General features: G+C 48.9%; 1 protein-coding gene across 4 annotated transcripts in view; it reads right to left on the reverse strand.

Annotated features, from left to right (window-relative positions):
• NEK1 (NIMA related kinase 1) overlaps window positions 1-21,840 on the reverse strand; it is a 2,768,493-nt gene that overhangs the window by 236,858 nt on the left and 2,509,795 nt on the right. For all 4 annotated transcript variants that reach the window (XM_069631399.1, XM_069631400.1, XM_069631397.1 and 1 more), the window contains one exon: window positions 14,441-14,604. In XM_069631399.1, coding sequence (XP_069487500.1) covers window positions 14,441-14,604 — 164 coding nt within the window. The remainder of the gene's footprint in view (window positions 1-14,440; window positions 14,605-21,840) is intronic.

Genomic DNA, 21,840 nt, shown 5'->3' on the forward strand with positions numbered 1-21,840 from the left:
CTGACAAAAAATTATCCGAAGCACACAGCTGTGGACATTACATGTCAAGGATGTGGAATACGTTGGAGGACACAATCCATTCGAAGTAGGTTTTTGGACACAACAGCGACAGGCCTTTTCGTTTTCGAACCTCGTGACAGTTTCACTTGTTTATTTTGATGCAGGGAAACCCCTCTTGGCTTTAGGGATACAGAAGGCATTGTTTCAACCTTTTTATTATTATCATAAATCTTCATCCAAAATCATGCCACCATTGTGTCTGAGCGTTTCTTCTGCACCCTTACAGAATCAGTTGCTGAGATGGCTGTGGTGGAATGGGTACTCGGCCGGCCTGGTAGCGGTCTGTTGGCCAGACAATGGCAATGTGAAATACAGCCAGAGAGCCACCTGCAGATGGAAGCCTCAAGCAGGGCCTTCCCATGTCCCATAGGTTCGAAAGCAACGAAGAGCTGAGAAATCTTTCGAAACTATTTTGTGTGTGCCACATACTACTTGAAGGCACGCAAAACATCCAGTGAATGCAGCGCCCTCTCTGCCGGTGAAGATGGGTTGGCAACGAAAACCTGCAAGACCAAAGGTTCATTCAAGTGAAAAATCTAATGGAACTTTAGGCATAAGAGACGGATGAGTCTGCAAAACCACCTTTGAAGGATGAGAGAGCTTGTATTTCCCCAACATGCCTAGCTGAGGTGATAGCTATTAGGAATGACATTTTCCAGCATAGAAACTTTAAAGATGCTTGATGCATTGGTTCAAAAGCCTGTGATTTGTTCCATCTGGCTTCCAGAATCTCCTGAATGGGTCTCATCTGCAGTCTGCAAAAGGGCACCAGATGGATGCATGAGGACATCATCCCCAGCAGGAACTTGATGGATCGGACTTCTGCAACTTGTGCTGCCAATAGTCGTTGGACCTTTCTCAGGATGTTCTTTACCCTGTCTTCCGAATAAGTCGCTAGACACAATACTGTGTTGAGGCGGGACCCCAGGAACAGTGCGTTATGAGACAGGTCTATGCACGATTTCTGATAGTTTATCGAGAATCTCAGAGAACTTAGGGCCTGGATGGTCTCTGCGGTGTGCTGGATTGCCAGCACGTGAGAGCGCGATCTGATCAGCCAATCGTCTAGGTTGGGATAGACGTGGATACCCTTGCAACGCAGGTGCGCTGCCACCGCATCTAAGCACTTGGTGAACACCCATGGGGCCGATTTTAGGCTGAACGGTACGGCTTGGAATTGGTAATGTCTACCCTGAACCACAAAATACAGGAACTTCCAATGTCTGCGATGAATGGGGATGTGGAAGTAAGCATCCTCCAAGTCAAGGGGTGTCAGGAAATCTCCTTCTTTCAGTTGGCTTGGCACACGCAGCAACGTAACCATCCTGAATTTTTGGGACTTGAGAAATGTTTTTAGGTGCCATAAGTCTAGAATGGGTCTCCACCCTCATGAGTTCTTTTGCACCAGAAAGTATCTGCAATACACTCCAGACTCGTAGAGGGACTGGTTCTATTGCACCTTTGTTTGACATGGCTTAAACTCCTTTAGTAGCTGCGCTACATGCTGCTCTTGCATGGGGATGGGAGGAATGTGAGGACATTCATCTTGGAATTCCAGGGTGTGACCCTTTTGGGATGATATTGGGCACCCATTTGTCTGTGGAGATGTTGCGCTACTGGTTGACAAACCAGGATAACCGGCCTCCCACTGGGGTGCTGAAGTGAGGGGTGCCCTAAGCCGGGTCACACTTGCTTTGTTGTCTGCGTTCTAGATGCTGGAGCGCGATGATGCTGGATTCCTCCTCTGTAGGCTTGGGAACGTGCCCTATATGCCTCCTGGGTGGATGAACGGGAAGGCTGATGATAGGGTGAGGTGAACCCTTTTGAGGACCTCAAGACCTTCCCTTTAGAGGAGCAAAAGGACTGCCTCCTCTGTTGTAGAGTGCCCAAAAAGCGTGCCGTTTCAGTGTCTGTCTTTATGAACTGTAGGATCTAGACCGACTTCCCAAAAAGGTTATCCCGATCGAATGGCATGTCCACCACTTTCGTCTGTACATTCGGGCGGAAGTTGGTGGCCTTGAGCCAACTTTGGCAGCAGAGGGCAACTTCACTGCCCATTTGCCAAAAACCTGAATCGAGGATGTCCAGGGCGATGGTGAACGCATGGTCGGAGGCTACCTCTCCCTTGTGGAGCAAAGCTAGGGCTTTGGCCTTATTGTCATCCAGAAGGAAGTCAAGGATGGCCATCCAGAACGCCATCTAGAAGGGGAACCGAAACAATGGTCTTCCTGGAGGACTCTCGCCATTCAAAAAGGAAGCCTGCCTTCCTTCTTTTCTTCAGGAATGAGGTTGAATAGGTTTGCAGCACAAGAGATATGGCATGAAACAAACCAATCTCATCCAGCAGAGAGTCCATTGAGGACATCTCCACATCAGAATGTTCCCCATCAGCGGGAACGTAGTTATCAAAGTCATCCATCCCTGTGTGCCTTCGGTGTTGACAGTATCGTTATCAGTGTCTGTCTGAGTTGCCGCTTCCACCACAGGAGGAGCTGCAACTGGCAATTGCCGAGGGGGCAGTCAGGGCTGGATGAGATGGTATCAGTCAGGCTTGTGAAGGCCTTGGAGGACTATCTGCTGGAGCAGGTATAGGTGCAGTTGGAAGAAGTGGCTTTATTTCTGACACCAATGTGTAGAGAGTGTTAAAATGTCCATTGACACATCTCTACGTGCTGCAGGAGCCCGCACCAGATTATGAGGCCAATGGCTAGTCGGACAACACGGCTGAGGCCCCAGTCGAGGTGGCAGAATGGGATCAGGTGCACCCTGACCACCTTCCTGGTCAGAGTAGAATCCTTCTGGTAGGTCCTCCTCAGAAACACTGGAAGACTGGATCATTGGGACCAGGGATGACACCCTAGATGGATTTAACGGAGCAAATGTGAAGAGCGGTGTGGCCTTGGTGGGTCCTGGGAGGAATGCGAGAGCTGGGAGCATCCCTCTCTCCAAACTAGTACCCCTAGAAAATGAGGCAATCACTGGGGCGTGTAGTGCACGTATTGTTGCTGCTGCTAACTGGGTGCCGGTACCGCAGACGAAGGCCAATGCAGAAGGGCCACTCTGGGAGTACTAGCAGAGGTCGCGGCAACGGTGACTGTGGTGAACGAGCCCGTCAAAGTAGCAGTAGTCTTTGTGGATGTAGTTGACAGGATACAGGACTTGGTAGACAAGGTCATTGACTGTGCAGCCGCTGAGGGGTCCCTGATGAGACCCGCAACGACAAAGAGGTTGTTGACGACAAAGAGGTTGTTGACAGTGAAGCCGCTGTGGGGTCCCTCGACAAAGTCTGCAGTGACGAAACCTTGTGTTTCATAGCTAGCGTCAATGATTTTCTCACAGAAGGGACCTGTCCGCCCGACGGTAGACTATCCGTCGACAGGGAGGGTAACTACAACCACTGTTTATCCAACGGAGGCTCTGCGGTGCTCGTCAATAAAGTAGGAGCGTGACACATTGCCTTTTTTGGTATCTTCCCCCAGGAAGTGCCCTCAAAGAATCTCAACCTCTTGCCAGGGGGGGTATGCTCTTTTGACCTACCGACCCTGGAAGAGGCATGACTGCGCACAGAGGCCGAGTCAGAGGCCCTCTCCTCTTCAATCCACGCCACTAACCCTTCTATGGTGGTCTTTCTGCAAAGAGAAGGTCTGGCAGATGGGCCATCCGTCTGCGTTGTGGTCTGGATGCAAGCAATAAATGCATTCAAGATGATTATCTTCAAAAAAGATGTTTTTCAGGCTGCATTTCGAGCAAGTACCCGAAGAGGTTTTTTTCTCGTGGCATCCGCTATGTTGCATGTAGAGAAGGCCCAAGCCTGGGCTGGGACTGTGGCTTCATGCAGTATGGAGATCTGACAATGGAACAGATCTTGTCCGGCAACAGATCCCCCGCCGCTGGTAGTCACAACGGTGACTGAAAGGGTGAATTAAAGACTATTTCTGACAAAAATAGCAAAAAAGTTATCGCAATTTCGAGGCCGAAACATGAGGACTCCCAACACGAAAACGTGTGGTACAAATCTGAAGATGGACACCAGGGGTGGAGCTTAGGAGGACGAATGTCATTGGCTCAGGCAGTAGGACCCAAAGTGGCAGCAATATACTATAGTAGTGATGAGCAGTTTTTAGCTCTAAAGCAAAACTGCTTTAATGTTACTGAGGATTCCCAGCCTGACTATGGTGAATATTCAAGAGCATGTGAATCCATGTAAGACCCCATGCTGGAGAAGGTAAGGATGTACCGACGCATGGTCTCTGGAGCAAGCTTAGATGAGCCAGTCGTCTAGGTAGGGGAAGACATGTATGCTTTCTCTCCTGAGGTGAACCACAACCATCGTCAGCAGCTTGGTAAGACCATGGATGCCGGAGACAGATCGAACGGCAAGACCTTCACTTGGTAGTGGCAAAAATCCACCATAACTCTCAGGTACTTCCTGTGCTTGAGATGAATCGGCACATGGATGTAGGAGTCCTGAAGATCCAGAGACACCAACCAGTCATGCAGATCAAGGGCTTGGAGGATCTGGCCCAGAGTCACCATCTCGAATTTGTCCTTGTGCAGGTACAGATTCAATATCGGATGTAAACCCCAGTCTTTCTTCAAAAACAGAAAATACCAATCCCATGCCTCATTACGTTGGCTGCCCCCATCCTATGGCACCTTTTGCCAAAAGCTGATGGACCTCCTCCAACGGGAGGCAAAGAGGGTGTTGGAAGAAGGATGGTCTGGAGCGGGTTGCATCAGACATGGTGTGAAACCACCCTCATTGAACAGGTTCATTCTTCACACCGCTGGGGAATGGTGACGGATGTTACCTTCAAAGAGGCTTTGCACCCAGGGCAGAAGAGGTCACTGTTGAGGCAGCGACACTACCCATCGGTGCTCCACGGCCGGTCACCCAGGGAGGCAGCATGACTGCTGCTTGCCCGAGGGTGCCTGTCCTTGCCAACAGTGGGCATAGGAGGACAAGGGACAAAAATCCTTTCCCCCTGCCAGCGTGAACCAAAGGCTGTTGTAACACTGCGTCCAAGGACTTACCCGTGGCCTTCGAGGACTGAAACCTCAGGAGGAAGTCGTCGGCCTTTGTCCTAAAGAGGTTATGCCCATCAAAGGGCATACCCAGGAGCTTTGACTGAATGTCCTGGGTGAAGCTAGAGGTTCTCAGCCAGTAATGTCTCATCACAGTAATCGGTGCTTGTGTTAAAAAGTCAGCTGTATCAAGGCCAGATTGCAGCAACTGCCAAGAAGCCCCCATACCATCATAAAAGGGCACAAAACCCTTTCTCCAGGGATGTCCTGCGACCCCCTGAGGTCTCCCTTGCTCCACAAGAAAACATTTTTCTTTTTTTAAATTAAATTGAGGTTCCTGGGCTGTGGCCAGCAGCATGAGGGTCTTTGTTTCTGGAGTGGCTGGTTGTCTGATAGCTATAGCCGGCAAGATAGCTCTGTGGGTTGAGTGCCCGCTGCTGCAATGTGCAGGTTCGACTCCTGGCAAGGTCAACTCAGCCTTTCATCCTGCTGAGGATGACTACCAAAAACAGGTTGGGTAATATTGTATGTATATTTGTTCTATATGAAGCACTTAAGCGTAAATGCTATATAATAACACATCATTATCGTTTGGCCTTGGACGTCTGCTTGCATTCACAGTAATTTGGTAATATGGGCCTATACGCGCTGATATTAATGATGCATATGGTGATCTAGTCTTGTATAAATGTATATCACTTTACAGTGATATGGTAACCATATTTTTCGAAGTGTACGTAGAAACAATGCTATTTGATGCAACTTACTGTTTTTACAAGGGGTGAAAGGTCATGTTCCATCGCTTCCTGTGATGTCACTTTGGGGTGGGTCAAATGACATCACTTCCTATGGTGTCATTAGAAGTCAAGAGTCGCGTGTTGTCACTTCTGCTACCCCTGGCATTTTAGTTAAATTACACCCCTGCCTTTCTCATGTCCCATGCATCCATCGAGACCACGGACCAGAGACCAAAAATAAAATGTGCCCAGGGCACAGGATGCGCATACTGCCACCAGGACAAGACTACCCAAGGTGAAAACCATCCATCCCTGAAACATCCATCCTCTTGCTCTCCCTGCCAGGGGGTAAAGAAGGAAACATGGACGACATGAGTTTGGCCGTCGCAGCCTGAAACACCAAGTTCTTGGGGGAATCTTAAGTGGACAGGAAAGCCAAGTCAGAAGGCACCGGCGGGTGTGTATTGGCCACGTCCCAGTCAGCAGTGGGAACAGAGACAGTCTTCCCCCAAAGCTCCAAAACCAGGGCCCCCCCACTGCTGGATTAAAGGGCAGCAAGGTCTCTCTTTGGGGACCCTCTACAGAATGTACCTTAGTTCGAATTGACTTTCAAGGGGGAAGCGGACAAGTCTAATGTCTCAACCACTATGGCCATAGTCGGTGTCAGCAAAATGTCCTTATGGAGAGGTGTCAAAATCACTGGCCTCTTCTACGTTAGAAGCCAACTCCAACAGCTCCTTCCCCTCGCCATAAAACTCTTCCAGGAAATCCCTTACTTCCCGAGTGCATAGAGGCTCCCGTCCAAAAGGGATAGGATCATCCTCATCGAAAATGTTCTCCAATCTTTGACATGAACACACACACACATAGGGAGTGAATTGTAGTCCTGAGCAGTCTCTGTGTCCAGGTGGAGGAGCCAGCGTTGGTCACTCTACACCTGAGGAGGGCATGGTTCAACAGAGATGGGTCTAAACAAGTAGGAGCCCATAGGCATGCAGTCGTTGTCCCACACAAAATCTCTGCCGGCATGTCTTAGCACGGTGGGCCTCAAAGGCACCAGGTACTTAGCGAAGATGTCTAGCATCCTTAGCTGAAATGCCTCCCATTCCTTTGGAGTGGAGTATTGGGTGGGAAATGGTACCTGCAGAGTTGCCTCAGCAGAGGAGTTCCTGAAGTGGTGACTTATTTTCTTTGATGAGGGAGAAGAACAAGTTACTTTCTTACCTGGTAACGTTCTTTCGATGGGATGGTCCGACGACGTATTCCATATCTATGACATGTAATCACCACAGCTGTGCTGCTTCGGAAACTTTTTTCGGCGTCTGCGTCCTGCGTCGATGACGTTGATGCGCCGTCGTCGAGGACCTCCTCCGACGTCCGACGTCATCCGATGTGATAAGTAGGACGCACGAAGCCTGTAGCCTCAGTTGTAGTTTTTTCCCCCAGAACGTGTGACATTAGTCAACTGCCAGTCAGACACAGAGCCTTGCGGAACGTAAGCTGCAATCGCAAAAGAAATTCTGCAGCGGGGAAGGCAGGGCGGGAGCGATATGCAATAGGTCGTCGGACCATCCCATCGAAAGAACGTTACCAGGTAAGAAAGTAACTTGTTCTTCGAGGGGATTGGGTCCTCCGACGTATTCCATATCTATGACAGACTCCCAAAGCAGTACCAGAGCAAGGAGGAGGGAAAGAATTTAGAATCAAAATTTAGAATAGCCAATCAAATAGCAGAGCAAAGGACCGCCTTGCCAAAGGCCAGATCCTGTCCTCGGATGGAATCGAGGGAATAGTGACGTACAAACGTATGTACTGAAGCCCAGGTGGCTGCATCACAGATGTTGCGAATAGGAACACCCCTCTGCAGGGCAGTAGATGCAGCCATACCCCTGGTAGAATGGGCTCGCAAGCCAGCCGGTGGGTCCTTACCCACCAAGTGGTAACACTCCGAGATGGCCAAAATAATCCAGCGAGACAAAGTCTGTTTCGTCACAGCTTGCCCCAAACGCTTTCCAGCGTAACCAATAAAGAGTTGATCGTCCACTCTGACCCGGGACATGCATGAAACATAAAAGCTTAAAGCTCTCCTAGGATCAAGCCTATGGAGCCTCTCCTCTTCCTTACCAGGATGCGGAGGAGGATAGAATGCCGGAAGAACAACCTTCTGGGCCAAATTAAATTCCGTCACTACCTGTCCTTGTGAAATACAGTGAAGGGTGGCTTAACTGAAAGTGCCTGTAACTCACTCACTCTGCGAGCGGAAGTAACCGCAACTAAAAACACAGTTTTCAGAGTTAACAGCCTCAAAGGGCAAGAATGTAAAGGCTCAAACGGAGCACCCATAAGAAAAGTAAGAACAAGGTTTAAATCCCAACCGGGCACCGGGAAAGGTGACGGAGGGTACACATTAGTGAGCCCTTTCAGAAACTGTGAAATTAAAGGGATTTTAAAATAAGAACACTTCAGATGAGCGCTTAAAGAAGGACAGCGCCGCCAGGTAACCTTTAATGGTACCCACTTGCAAGCCCCTGTGGGCCAAAGAAAGTAAAAAGGACAGAACCATGGGGATGTCACATGCAAAAGGATCCACATTCTGAACTCTGCACCAGTCGCAGAACTTACGCCAACGGCAACGGTACAGAGACTTTGTTGCTGGCCTTCGGGCCGAAAGCAACACCTCCATCACGTCTTCGGGGAGGTCCCAATCCTTATACCTCAACCTTTCAGAAGCCAAGTGTGAAGGTTGAGGGATCTGACCTCTGGATGGAGAACCTGACCCCCCTCCCGTGAGAGTAGATCGTCTCGGTAAGGAAGACGACGTGGAGGGCAGATGGACAAGTCGAGAAGGTCCGGGTACCACGTCCTCCGAGCCCATGCCGGGGCAAAGAGGATCATCCGGGAACCGAATTTCCGTAACCTCCGCAGCACTTGCGGGATGACGGGGACTGGAGGAAACGCGTACAGCAGCGGGAATGACCACTCCACCACGAACGCGTCTCCTATGGCTCCTTTTGGAGGAAATTCCCGCAAGCAAAACCTTTCGCACTTCCGGTTGACACTGGAGGCGAAGAGATCCACTTGAGGGGTCCCCCAAAGGGCGAAGATCTCCAGGAGAATCTCCTTAGCCAACTCCCACTCGTGAGAGATCGCGCTCTGCCTGCTCAGAGCGTCCGCCGTCACGTTTTCGTCTCCGGCCAGATGAACTGCCGAGATCGAAATTTCCTGCTGGATGGCCCAGAACTCGAGCTGCATCGCCTCCCTGCACAGAGGAAGTGACCCTGCCCCCCCCTTTTTGTTGAGGTAGTGCATGGCCACTGTGTTGTCCGTCAGGATCAGGACACTCTTTCCTCGCACAGTCGGCAGAAAAGCCTTCAGGGCTAGCCTGACGGCCCTCAGCTCCAACAGATTGATATGGAGTCTGGACTCCTACGGAGACTGTCAGCCTGTTGGCATGAGCTCCCCATCCCGTGAGGGATGCATCCGTCACGATCGTCACCTCCGGCCAGGGGAGCCAAAATGGAGCCCCCTTCATCAAGTTGCCTTCGACGGCCCACCACAGAAGGTCCCGGGCGACCAAGGGCGGAACCTGAACCGGGTCCGACATCCTGCCGGAGGACTGCGACCATTGCGTCTTGAGTGCCCACTGCAAAGATCTCATCCGCAGGCGAGCCTCTGGCACCAGAAGAATGCAGGATGCCATGAGGCCGAGCAACCTCAAGAACTCGAACGCTGGGAGCGTCTGGGCATGCTGAAACTTGTGCACCATCTGCTGAATGTGAAGAGCCCTCACCTGGGGAGGAAAACACAGCCCCAGGGAAGTGTCGAGCACTGCTCCGATGTACTGGAGCCGCTGTGTTGGCATCAAATGGGACTTCTTTAAATTGAGGGAGAAGCCCAGCCTGTGAAGGGAGTGGCAGGTGATGGACAGATGATCCAGGACTTGCTCGGGAGAGCTCCCCCTGATCAACCAATCGTCCAGGTAGGGGTAGACGTGAATCCCCCCTTGCCTGAGATGCGCTGCCACCACCACCATGAGCTTGGTGAAAACCCTCGGGGCGGAGGTCAATCCAAACGGCAGGACCCGAAACTGAAAGTGCGAGTCGCCAACCGCGAACCTTAGGTACTTCTTGTGCTTGGGATGGATCGGCACATGGAAGTAAGCATCCTTGAGGTCGAGTGACACCAACCAGTCCTGAAGCTGAAGGGCCTGGAGGACTTGAGAGAGAGTAACCATCTTGAACTTGTCCTTCCTGAGGAGTTTGTTCAAAGCGCGCAAGTCCATGAAGGGTCTCAATCCCCCGTCTTTCTTCGAAATTTAAAAATAAGGGGAATACCATCCCTTGTTCCTCTCCGCTACAGGCACCAGTTCTATGGCGCCTTTCTCCAGCAGGGCTTGAATTTCCTGCGCAAGGAGTGGATCCGGACTCTGCAAAGAGAGGTTCCCCGGTGGATTGTCGCGAGGCCTGTGCCAAAAGGGAAGACAGTAGCCGTGGGTTATGATCTCCAGAACCCACACATCTGAAGTAATGGCTTGCCACTCTACAAGATGCTGCGCCAGCCTTCCCCCAACCGGCGAACCATGGGACATGGCCTCATGACTGAGGGGGAGCGGCTGCGGCGTTACCTGAGGGCAAAGAGGCAACTGCCCGAGCGGCCTTGGCACCACGGGTACCCTGTCGTCCACCTCTGGTACCCCTGCGTTGGCCTCTTTGACTGCCAGCTCCTCTCGCTTTACTGAAGGACGAGTAATAGTGAAAGGAACCACCCCTCCACTGCTGTCCCCTAGGACGAAAAGGCGGAGGTTGGCGAACTGCAGCGCCCAACGACTTCGCTGCAGCTTTTGAGGTCTGCAACCTCTCAAGGCTCTCGTCAGCCTTGCTGCCAAAAAGGTGTTCACCGTCAAAGGGCATGTTGAGGAGCCAGGACTGCACATCAGGAGCAAACCCCGACTTCCGCAACCACGCAAACCTGCGTATCACGGTGCTCGCCGCCATGGACCTACTGACGCATTCAGCTAAGTCCAAACCCGACTGAACGGACTCACACATGGCATCCTTACCATCCTGGAACATAGCAAGGAAACCATCCAGTTCGTCCCCTTCGGGAATATGTTCAGCCGCTAACGCAACACAGTTCCACAGAGTGTGTGTGAAACGAGACAAGGCACAAATGGAGTTGGCCACCTGAAGCGCCATACCACCAGAAGAAAACACTTTCTTCGCCCAGCCATCAAAATGTTTGTCGTCCCTATCAGGAGGGATAGTAGGGTACGACGCCTGCTTTGCCGGGGCCGTGGCCGCCTGCACCACCAAACTCTCCGGAGTGGGGTGCCTGGTCAAGTAGCAGGGGTCGCTACTGGCTGGACGGTATTTTCGCGACAAGGATCTGCCCACCGCCGGGAGACTCTCTGGAGCAGTCCAAGCCGCCGCCACCCTTCTCTGTAAAGCCATATGGAACGGCAGTACCAGGTCAGTTGGGGGACCAACATCAAGGATGTCTGTTAGATCATCCTGCACAAACTCCCCTGGGGGAGCAGACCATCCCAAGTACTCAGAAACCCTCGCCATAAGGCGCCGGTACGAGGAATCGGCATGAGAGCAAGGCTCAGGCCTACAAAACTCCACCTCCGGAGAGGTGTCCAGTCCACTGGCATCATGCAGTGACTGCCTCAAATCGTCAAACTGACTATGGCCCGAGACAATTTCATCTGGAACCTGACTAGGAACCAGGCCATCAGAATCCTCATCCGCCTCTGAAATATATTCCAGGTGGCGAAAAGAAGGCACCCGAGAGTGCTTGCTCTTAACCAGAGCCTTCCTAGGGGGTTCCCCCGTGCCACGGGGTACCTCAGACACGAAAGGCGTTGATGGCGTCGACGGAATCGGCGCCGGCGTCGAGAGAACAGGTATCGGCGCCGAGAGGATCGGCGTCGACGTCAGATGCAGCGCCGCCAGCATCGGCGGCGTCGACACAGCCCTCGAAGCCGGAGCCCCGAGCGTGTCCTTCGACGACCTGAACGTCGCCGGCTTCGACGACTTCCTCGGAGCCTCGAGAAAGTCTGTCGACGCCTCAGACGTCGATGTCTTCCTCGAAGACCTCACAGGTGCACACGGTCTCGAACGCGTCGAGGACCGGGACCTGGAACGGGTACGTCGAGAACGAGTCTCCTTGTCCGAACGGGACCTCTCCCGTGACTCGTGCCGACCACTCTTGCGAGCGGTGTCTCTCGACCTCTCACGACCGACCCCACTCGGACGGCTTAGTACCCTGCGACTCAAGAATCGCCAGCATTTTCTTCCCGAAGGAAGCCCATTCCTCCGGTGTCGCACGGCTGGTGGGGTAAGCGACGTGCCGGGCAGAGTCCTCCGAAGAGGACCTGGAAGACGACCGGTGTCGGCGCTTCCGAGAATGCCTCGAAGAGGCTGAGGAGTGGCGAGACCGACTCCTAGAAGGAGACCCATGAGACTTCCGACGATGACGCAGAGAGTCACCCCTCGAATCATCCGTCGAAAGCCCCGCAGACTTCGACTTCCGGGGCTTGGACACCCGACCTACCGACAACTTCTTCTTATGTTCGCGTAAGGCTTTGGACGTGAGCGACTGGCAGTCGATACAGTCATCCGTGTCGTAGGCCTCCCCGAGGCACCACAGGCAGGTGCCGTGCGAGTCCGTCACCGACATCTTGGACCCACACTCCCCGCACTTCTTGAAGCCCGGACGCGGGGTCGAAAACGAAGTAGAAGACATCTTCACACGAAGGATTTTCACAAAAACGAACAGGTTCGAAGAACCGAGAAGAACAGAACTCCAAAGAGCCGAGGCGTTAACCGAGATTCACAAAGCAACACGTTCGTGGAAAAAACGGAACTGAGGCTACGGGCGTTGTGCGTCCTACTTATCACATCGGATGACGTCGGACGAGGTCCTCGACGACAGCGCATCGACGCAGGACGCAGAAAAAAGTTTCCGAAGCAGCACAGCTGTGGTGATTACATGTCATAGATATGGAATACGTCGGAGGACCCAATCCCCTCGAAGAGTGATGTTGAGAGGAACTGCTGCACGAGCATGACCTCTTACCGTGTGGTTTTTTCTTTTCGGGCCAGGACCAGTACTGCCGTCTTCCGCCTCATGCCTGCGGTCCTCAAACGAGTCCTCTTGTCATCATTTTCCTTATGGTAAAAGGTTATGAGCATCTCAGCACACTCCTGAAGAGCCTTAGGATGCATGGACACAATCCACAGTCATGGGGGTCATGTTTCTCCCCCAAACAGTATAAACAAATCTGGTAGTTGCTGGAGACAGATCTGTCGTCATTGATCTGTGCAGAGCGTTAAGCCGGAGGCTTTCACGGGGTTCAGCCTGATGCAGTAAATCGAAGTAGTGGTGTCCCTGAAGAAAACAGAGTGAACGGAAAAAAGGAACTGAGGTCATAGGATGAAGCGCATGGTTACATACTGGCTCCGACGTCATAGCGGAGCTGATGCAGAGCTGAGGTGCACCCCCTAGTGGTGGAGAAGTTTCTGAAGATAAGCTGCGCTGGAGATTTGCTAGATAAACAATCTGTGGGTGGAATGGCTCTTTCACTCCTGTAGCGTCAGCAATCCACAAACGACTTGGCTCTCCCGGAGATGTGTCACCTTTCCAGCAGGAAGCCAGCAATCCCAATGAAGTGTGTTGGTTCCAACACTCTATGAGGGTGTAATCCATCTCTTCAAGATATCAGCTACTCTGACCATTTGGCTCTTTTCTAACGTATGGCGGCAGACACTGCTTACATACATTTGCAGACGAAAAGCACATAGTGACAGCCAGAGGTTCTGTGACAAGTCTTTTCGGTTCAATGGAAGGTGCCCAAATTATTATTTGCCTCCAGAGGTGTCTATTCATAATAGTCATGTTGGTTGTGGTAATGTTCATTTAGTAACAAAGTCACAGGTGTGCTTCTACAAGGAGGAGGCACAACACTTTATTTCATGCTTTTTCTTTCTTCATTGTTGTATGGAGAGAAGGTGTCCCTTTTCCACCTAGGATCATTCATTATGTATACATAACTTTGCCAAAAAGGTAACATTCCTCTAGGGATAAACCACCTTTTTATGTCTTTGTGTGTGTGCCAATTTTACAAAATTGTAACACTTTCATTGTGGCTAATTCTCATACATAAAGTAAACATCGTTCTGTATTTTTGCTCTGGAGAAAATAATCATCTCATTCCGGCAAAATGTTGTCACCAAACTACTTTTCTGTAATAAATTCTCAATATTTGGGACTATGAAGGATATGGAGAAAACCATATCGAAGAGATACCAACTTGTGTATTTTTGTTGATCTCAGTTAACAGACTGCTTTGCAAATGTTAACAGCCATTGTCAACCCCAGCTCAGTTCATGGCATTCATTATTTCACGTCTGAACCAAAAGTGAGCCAAGTGAAGCCTGCTAGAGACTTTTAAAAAAACAAGGTTCCAAGGCTGTAAAGATTTTTACCTGGTACGGGTTATAGTGTACAATTTTTACATGCATTTGGAAAAGGGAAGTCTACTAAAAAACCAAGGTTAGAGTTCTTAGGTATTGCTATGCAATACATGTTATTAATGTTATTAAATGCATGCTTACGTGTCTTCCGAATCGGAATGCTCCTCCTCTTCTTTCAGTGGCTCATCTTCTATGTCTTCTATTTCAAGACTGTCCTCCTCTTGCCCATCACCCACATCAGGAGCATCATCCACAAATGTTGTGAAAAGCTTGCTAAGATCTGGAAGTGAACAAGTCCTCAGCATCTAAAACAGAAAAAATGGAAAACCCATATTTGGTAGGATTCAATTTTTAGTAATGGACAAAAACAGTTTTAGGTGGAACAACAGGGGGTATTTTTTTCTAATAAGAAGTCGCTACTTGTACCACCTCAGCGGGGCTATTGTTTCAATTGCACCGCCCTACTGAGGTTTAAAATGCACTTTCAACGTGCTTTGGCACTGATAAGAAAATTCCATTTAACTTCCAGACATGGCACATAGTGCTCTTACAGCCGTAATTCACCTGCCTCATAGTCATAGGAGTCGGACTGGTTGAGTGAGTCCCAGCGTCAAGCACCATAGATTTCACACAGGAATGGTCATGGATTGAGCAGCACCTAAAAAAAGAGCTTTTCAAAGTTCATTTTAAACCTTCCATGGGGCTTTAAAATGATAGGCATGGTGTGAGTGAGATTTCTGACTTTTATTGAAAATAAATCCTGCTGGAGTTCCACAATAATGTTCTGCCCAGCTCTATGCCTCTTAGGGGAAATCAGTGTTCTAAGAGAAATGGACACTGGGTTTTCATTCCAGCGCCTAGAGCCTAATTTAAATTTATTTCACACAAAACAGATAGTACAACACTTTGCTGCAATGTTCTGTAGCATTTAACAATGAACGGAAAATTCAAAACATGGGGTTGTATTCACTTACAACACTAAAGATAAACAGTTAAGAGACAAACGCACACCAAGAATAACCAGTGAGATCCCCCTAAGCACAAAACAAAACATACTACTACCAATTCAAACTTCCACAAATGCATTTAAAAAATAAAAACCTTGAATCCAAACGCAAAACACATCAACAAATGGGTCAATGTCAAGCCACCTGAAATGTAATGCAGAAGTGCTGAACAAAAAAGGATTGGGGGGGTTTGTGTTGCTGGTGAGTGGAGAGAATTATCTGACCAACCTATTTGTGTATATCCAGTTAAGAGCATTGCCTGTGTAAACTTAACATTTGAGACAAACTTTCTTCAATACAAACTACGTTAATTGAGCTTCCAGACAAAAGGACAGATTAACAAATTGTTTTAATTTTGGTAATATTCTTTCTGAAGGATGTGATATTGATGCGAAAAAATCCCTTTCAGACGCAGTCTGGTGCAGAAATATTTCAAAAGGCCAGTACCACAATTTGGCACTGTGGAGCTCCCACTATCTCTACCCTAGCTCCTTAGTGCTATTTTGTGCCACACCTAATGTCATCTGTATCTAGACGCACACTCTGAGCTACCAATGCATCTTTCTCAGCTCCAAGGTTTTACCCGGTTCCAACAGCAAAAAGGTAATAGAAGGTCCTCTCAGTAAAAACGTCAATTTTCGAGGGGTAGGCGGGTGATTAGGAATCTTTGGAAGGAATTAACGTAACCATAAGAAAGAACATTACAAAAGGTAAGCAACTTGTTCATCTAATATACCATTTTCAAAAGACCCCAAAGATATGCTGTTTAACCAGTTAAAGGCAGGAAAAGGTGAGAAAGCATCTCTATACACGGACGCCTCAAGCACCGACCACCCGACTCTTGCATTTGCTCCAGCAAGTGTGTTAAGGTCGTAGCATTTGGTGAAAGTGTGCAGGGATGCACACGTTGCTGCTGGGTAGATTTCCAGCAGGATTGTGAAGGGTAAAAGTTGCTGCATGACCTTCAAATGGGTGCCTCTGGATTTTCATTGTGGGTTAGTTCATAGCAAGTCTTCATGCACAGATAGTACAATCCACCTACCGATGATCGGCTTGGAAACTGGCTGCACACTTTACAGGACCCAGAAAGAGGGAACAGAGGTTGCAGTCAATCCTGAATTAATCTGTTCTTGACACAATATTTCAATGCTCATCTAGGTTACATTCTGTGAAAATGTTCCACTGTCTCAGAAGGTTATGGAGGAGGGGACAAAACTGGAAGAAGAATATTTTTCCAAAGGTAAAATTCAGACCCCACATTTGTCTGCAACAAGAAAGTAAAGGATCAAACTGAGTGTCCATCAATAATTTAAGAAGCAAATTAAGGCCCCACAATGGAACAACAAATGGTTTTGGTGGAAAGCAATGTGTAAGTGCCTTCAGAGTTTGAAGAACCATGGGGACTGAAAAGAAGGGACCCTGAAATGTGTTCTTTTAAAGATGGAAAGAACAGATGAGCACTGAATCCTGATTTCAGTAAAGAAAGAAGGAACACCAAAGCCGTGACAGTGGGTCACAACCAAGGGCCCATGCCGCACCACGGCACAACCTTGTTAACTTGCACCAGCGACAAGGACAGATAGAACTTTTTGTATGGGTACCTAGCAGAAAACCTCTGTCAAATACCTCCTTAAAAAGCTCAACCCTGGTACCTCAACCTCTCAAAAGCTATGTATTTAGGGTCAGAGTCCTGGTGTTGGCGGTCAAACACACTGCCACAAGGATGTGTCAGAAGATCTTCCCTACCATGGTCCTATGAAGGAGATTTCAGCAGCATGCCTAGCAGGACTGCATACCAGGTCCTTCAGACGTAGTCCAGAGCCATTAAGAGCATTGTTGCTCCACTCTGATTCAACCTCCTCTGCATCAAAGGAAATGGCAAGCAAGAGGGAATTCATACATCAGGTCCATCTCCCAGGGAATCCCCAGTGCATCACTGAGGGCGCCTCCGAAGGGAATTACATCAAGCAAAATTCCTGAACAGTCGATCCACACATTGATGGTGAAAACGTGAGCAATGCTACACAAACTGCCCTGCGTTCCAGCAAGAGAATGTGGAAGGACTTCCCTGGTTTCCACAGAAAACTCACTGGAAGATCCTGCAGACAAACCCCCTTTTCCATCAAGTGTGAGCCACCAAGGTGACGATGGCCACAGGTGTAGTATGGGCCAACCCCCATGTTGGGGAGAATTCTCATTCTATGGATAATTTTCCTCACCTAGTGAGTCCCCCAGCAGCTTTGCTGGATTTCTGGAGTTTACTTTTTCCACTTAATAAGAGTGTGAGCCTTTTTCCCACTCTTACATGTGTTTTGCCATGTGTATTTCTACTGTTTGTGTGATTGTGGGCTCTGGAGGACACAACTCCATGAACCCCACTTTTATGTGCGTTACACAGCACCTTCCGTGCAGTGATACAGAGTTGTCTTTGATACTTCCTCCTCACTCAATTTTTCTGGGGCAGACTACTGTCCCCCAGAAAACAGGTAAAGTTGCCATTTACTTTACCTAGTCATTTAAAACTACAGACCCAGTACACCCCATCTTACATGGAATACTGGAAAGGGTTAAGTCCTATCCCTTTTTGTCTGTGCCTCTCGAGTTTTATTTTGCTCTTAACATTTAGACTTGGCTGGTGGCAGTGGTATCTACCCTAACTTTTCTACCGCGATTATACTATATAAACGTGGTACTGTTCCAGGCTATTATATTAGCCTCGAACATAAACCCGCTTGACCAAATACTCTTTCTTTTCGCTCCGGTCGGGTTTATTCGCCATTACTTTTTGTTAAAGTCCTTATTGTGTTTTACTTTGCGCGGCAAACCAGGTTTGCCTTCTTTGTTCACCGTCTTTTGGCAGGCTTCTCTCAAGAAGCCCTCCTTTTGGCGCCTGGGTGTCTGGGTGGCCTGAATGTGAAAGAGGGGTGTAGTCACCCCTGCACAGCGTATCCTTGGAAACCCAAGTCGCACTTTGTCGTGATTGGCTGAGGTGGTTGTCCGGGCCAGGACAACCCCCTTGCTGTGTGATTGACAGCCAGGCTGTGTGAATGGGGGATTTTCGCATAAAAGGCAGGACTCTTGGGCTGGAAGTCAGAGTCGCCACTGGCACTGCACAGGATTCTGCCTAACACTGGCGTACAGCAGTGGGAATTTTAAGTATAGTGATTACACTTCGAGTGCTGCTATTATCTTGGGTCAACTGACCACAAGGCTAAACACCACTTATTCTGTTAACTGAAAAATCATGTCAAATATGGAAAACTACAGTGAAGAGAGTCTCTTAAACTATACTGCTGAGGTTCCGAGAACCATGTGTAGAGAGAGGAGCCTCTCTGGTAAAGGAAAGAAATCTGAACTGGTTGCTAAATTATTGGGAAAACAAAGTCTGGAGAGTGGGTCAGAAGGGCCTACCCCTCCAGCAAACGTGGATACTGATGTTTCTGATTCTGAGAGTATTGGATTAGAAGAAGTAGATGAGTCCTTGTTAGGAAACCCTACCACTCCCTTGCCTCCTCAGAAAGCACAACCTCTGTCCACAGGCACCCCCACAGGTCCTACGCTCACCCCTGAGTTTATTGCACTAGAGAAAATGAGACTTAAATTAGAAGTGAAACGTATTGATGCACAAATTGCCATGAAACATCAAGAATTAAGGCTCAGAGAAATAAAGATGGCTCGTGCTCTAGAAATGAAGAAATTGTCTTTGGAAAATGCTTCTCTCCCAGAGTCTTCTAGGTCTTCCAGCCCTAAAAGACCCTGTATGCCAAAGGACATGGTTGGTATGTATGAGACTACACTTGATGTTTTGGATTGGTTAGCAATGTTTGAGTACAAACATGGGATTCAGGGTATCTCAGGGAATCAGTCGATTCCTTGGCTTTTTTCTAGGCTTCCCCTTGTTGCAAGTGATGCTGCAATGGAGTTGGGGGAGGAGGATAAGCAGGATTATGAGTGTGTGAAGCTAGCTTTGATAGCTAGATTTGGGAAGACACCTTCCCAGTACCTTAAGAGGTTTAGGGCCTTCAAAAAGCATGATGGTACCCCTTGGGCTACCTGGGTGTGTGAATGTTTGAAGAACTTAGATGGTTGGGTTAAGGGTTACAAAGTGAACACTTATGAAGGTTTGATGAATCTTGTGATGTTGGAGTCAATCTATGATGCCTGCTCTCCTGAGCTTAGGCTGCACTTGGCTGATTCAAAGAAGATACATCTTAAGAAGTTAGCTAAGGCTGCTGACTTGTGGGTTGCCAATAGGGCTACTCACAAGGATTCTGGGGCAACTCAGAAGAAGGATGAGGGAAAGCAGCCAATGAAAGACACCAAAGAGAATTCCAATAATTCCAATCCAAAAGAGGGCCCCAAACATAACCAGGGTAAGCCACAAGGGAAACCGAATCAGGCTAGTGTACCATCTGGTCCCAAACCAGATGGAGGTCAGAACAAACCCCCATTCATTAAAGCATTTGGTAAATGTTTTGATTGTGGGTCAACTGACCATGTAAAAGGGGATCCCAGATGTAAGGGTAAACCTTCAGGGGTCCACACGGTCTCCTTAGCCTTCTCCCAGGTGGATGAAGTACCTATAGCCAGTGGAAACTTTCAGTTACTAGCTGATGAGCCCACGAGAGTCTCAGCTAGTGTTTCTTTAGTGTCGCTGGGTCTTTGGGAACAACAGAAATTAGATGCCTATAACTCAATCCCAGATAATACTAAAGAGTATTATAAAGATAGTGTTCTTGTGGATGGTCAAGAGACCCCTGCCATCAGATACACTGGAGCAGGCATAACTGTGTTTGATGAATGTTTTTTCAAGGTGGAGGATGTTGCTAAGGCACCCAAACACCTACCCAAGTTAGCTGGAGGCCCTGTGCAAATGGTTTCCCAGTTACCAGCTCTCATCCAGTGCAATGACATGACTGTCAGAATACCTGTAATTGTGCAAAATAACGTACCTGGGAGAGTACTGTTGGGTAAAGACCTTAAAACTCTTGGAGTTCTGTCTAGTACCCCCAGGCCTCCCCGCAAAAGGAAGCAGGAGCTCACAAGATCTGCTAGGGAGAGAACCATGAGAGGCTCTCCTGGGGACTTCATAGAAGAAACTATCACCCCAAGTCCATAGGACGGAGTTACTGCTATTGCAGGAAAGAAAGAGACAGAGGGGAAACCCAAGTCTGCCAGCAAGAAACCAGCAAGCACCCCTGTGCCCAGAAGGACATCTCCAAGACTGTCCAAAGTCACACCTGTGACTCCTCCACCAGCTGAGGTTGAGTGTGAGGTTCAACCCTGTATGGTTCAACTAGATACTGAGGAATCAGATCTAGAAGAAGATATTACTCTGGTTGGAGATCTTGACCCTGTTGAACATCCTGAACTGCAGTCTTTACTGGCAGAAGGTGGACCCAACATGGCGGACTTCAGCAGAGGACAAACAGTATCCTACTCTTGAAGGTCTTCACCTACAGACAGCTTCTCAGCTCAATGGGACAGAGCCTGGAAAGTATAGGTTGCACTGGGAAGATGGTCTCTTCTACAGTGAACCCACTGAGTCAGCCCCTGGAGACTGCAAAAGACTTGTAGTACCTCTAGTTAACCGACTCCAGTTCCTACAGTTAGCCCACGAGATACCTTTGGCTGGTCACTTAAGTTTTAAGAAGACCAAGGAAAGGCTTTCTCTCTACTTCTACTGGCCTAAGATGGGTTCAGAAGTAGACTAATTCTGTAGGAGCTGTCACACTTGCCAAACCTCTGGTAAGAGCGGAGCCAAGAATGTGGCACCCTTGGTGCCTCTCCCAGTGGTGGGAGTTCCTTTTGAGAGGGTAGGGATTGACATTGTTGGTCACCTTGATCCTCCCACATCTTCAGGTAACAGGTTTATCCTGGTTGTAGTAGACCATGCTACTAGGTATCCTGAAGCAATACCTATGACGACTGTTACGGCTCAGGCTGTGGCTAAGGCCTTACTCACTATTTTTACCAGATCAGGTTTTCCTAAGGAGGTGATATCTGACAGGGGATCCAACTTTATGTCCCACTACATGCAAGCCATGTGTAAAACCTGTGGAGTCACCTACAAGTTCTCTACTGCCTACCATCCCCAAACCAATAGATTGGTAGAGAGGTTTAACAGAACTATGAAGAGCATGATAGGTGCTTTAGAAGAAACCCTTAAAAGAAAGTGGGACCTTCTACTGCCATGCCTTCTCTTTGCATATAGAGAAGTCACTCAGGAGGGAGTAGGTTACAGCCCCTTTGAACTTCTCTATGGCCATCCAGTCAGAGGTCCATTGGCCCTGATTAAGGAGGGGTTGGAGAGTGCTCCTTCCCCCAACCCAGTCAGAGTGACTGACTATGTGATATGTCACACATGATGGCAGAAGCAAGTGATAACCTGAAAGCTGGTCAAGCTCTGGTCAAGCATTGGCATGACCAGAAGGCTAACATGGTTGAGTTTTCTCAAGACCAGCTTGTTCTTGTTATGGTACCGACAAGGCAGAGAGTCGTACAGGACAAATGGATAGGACCCTTCAAAGTTGT

Source organism: Ambystoma mexicanum, chromosome 6q, assembly GCF_040938575.1.
Source record: "Ambystoma mexicanum isolate Mex_15411 chromosome 6q, UKY_AmexF1_1, whole genome shotgun sequence".
NCBI classification, from domain to species: domain Eukaryota; kingdom Metazoa; phylum Chordata; class Amphibia; order Caudata; family Ambystomatidae; genus Ambystoma; species Ambystoma mexicanum.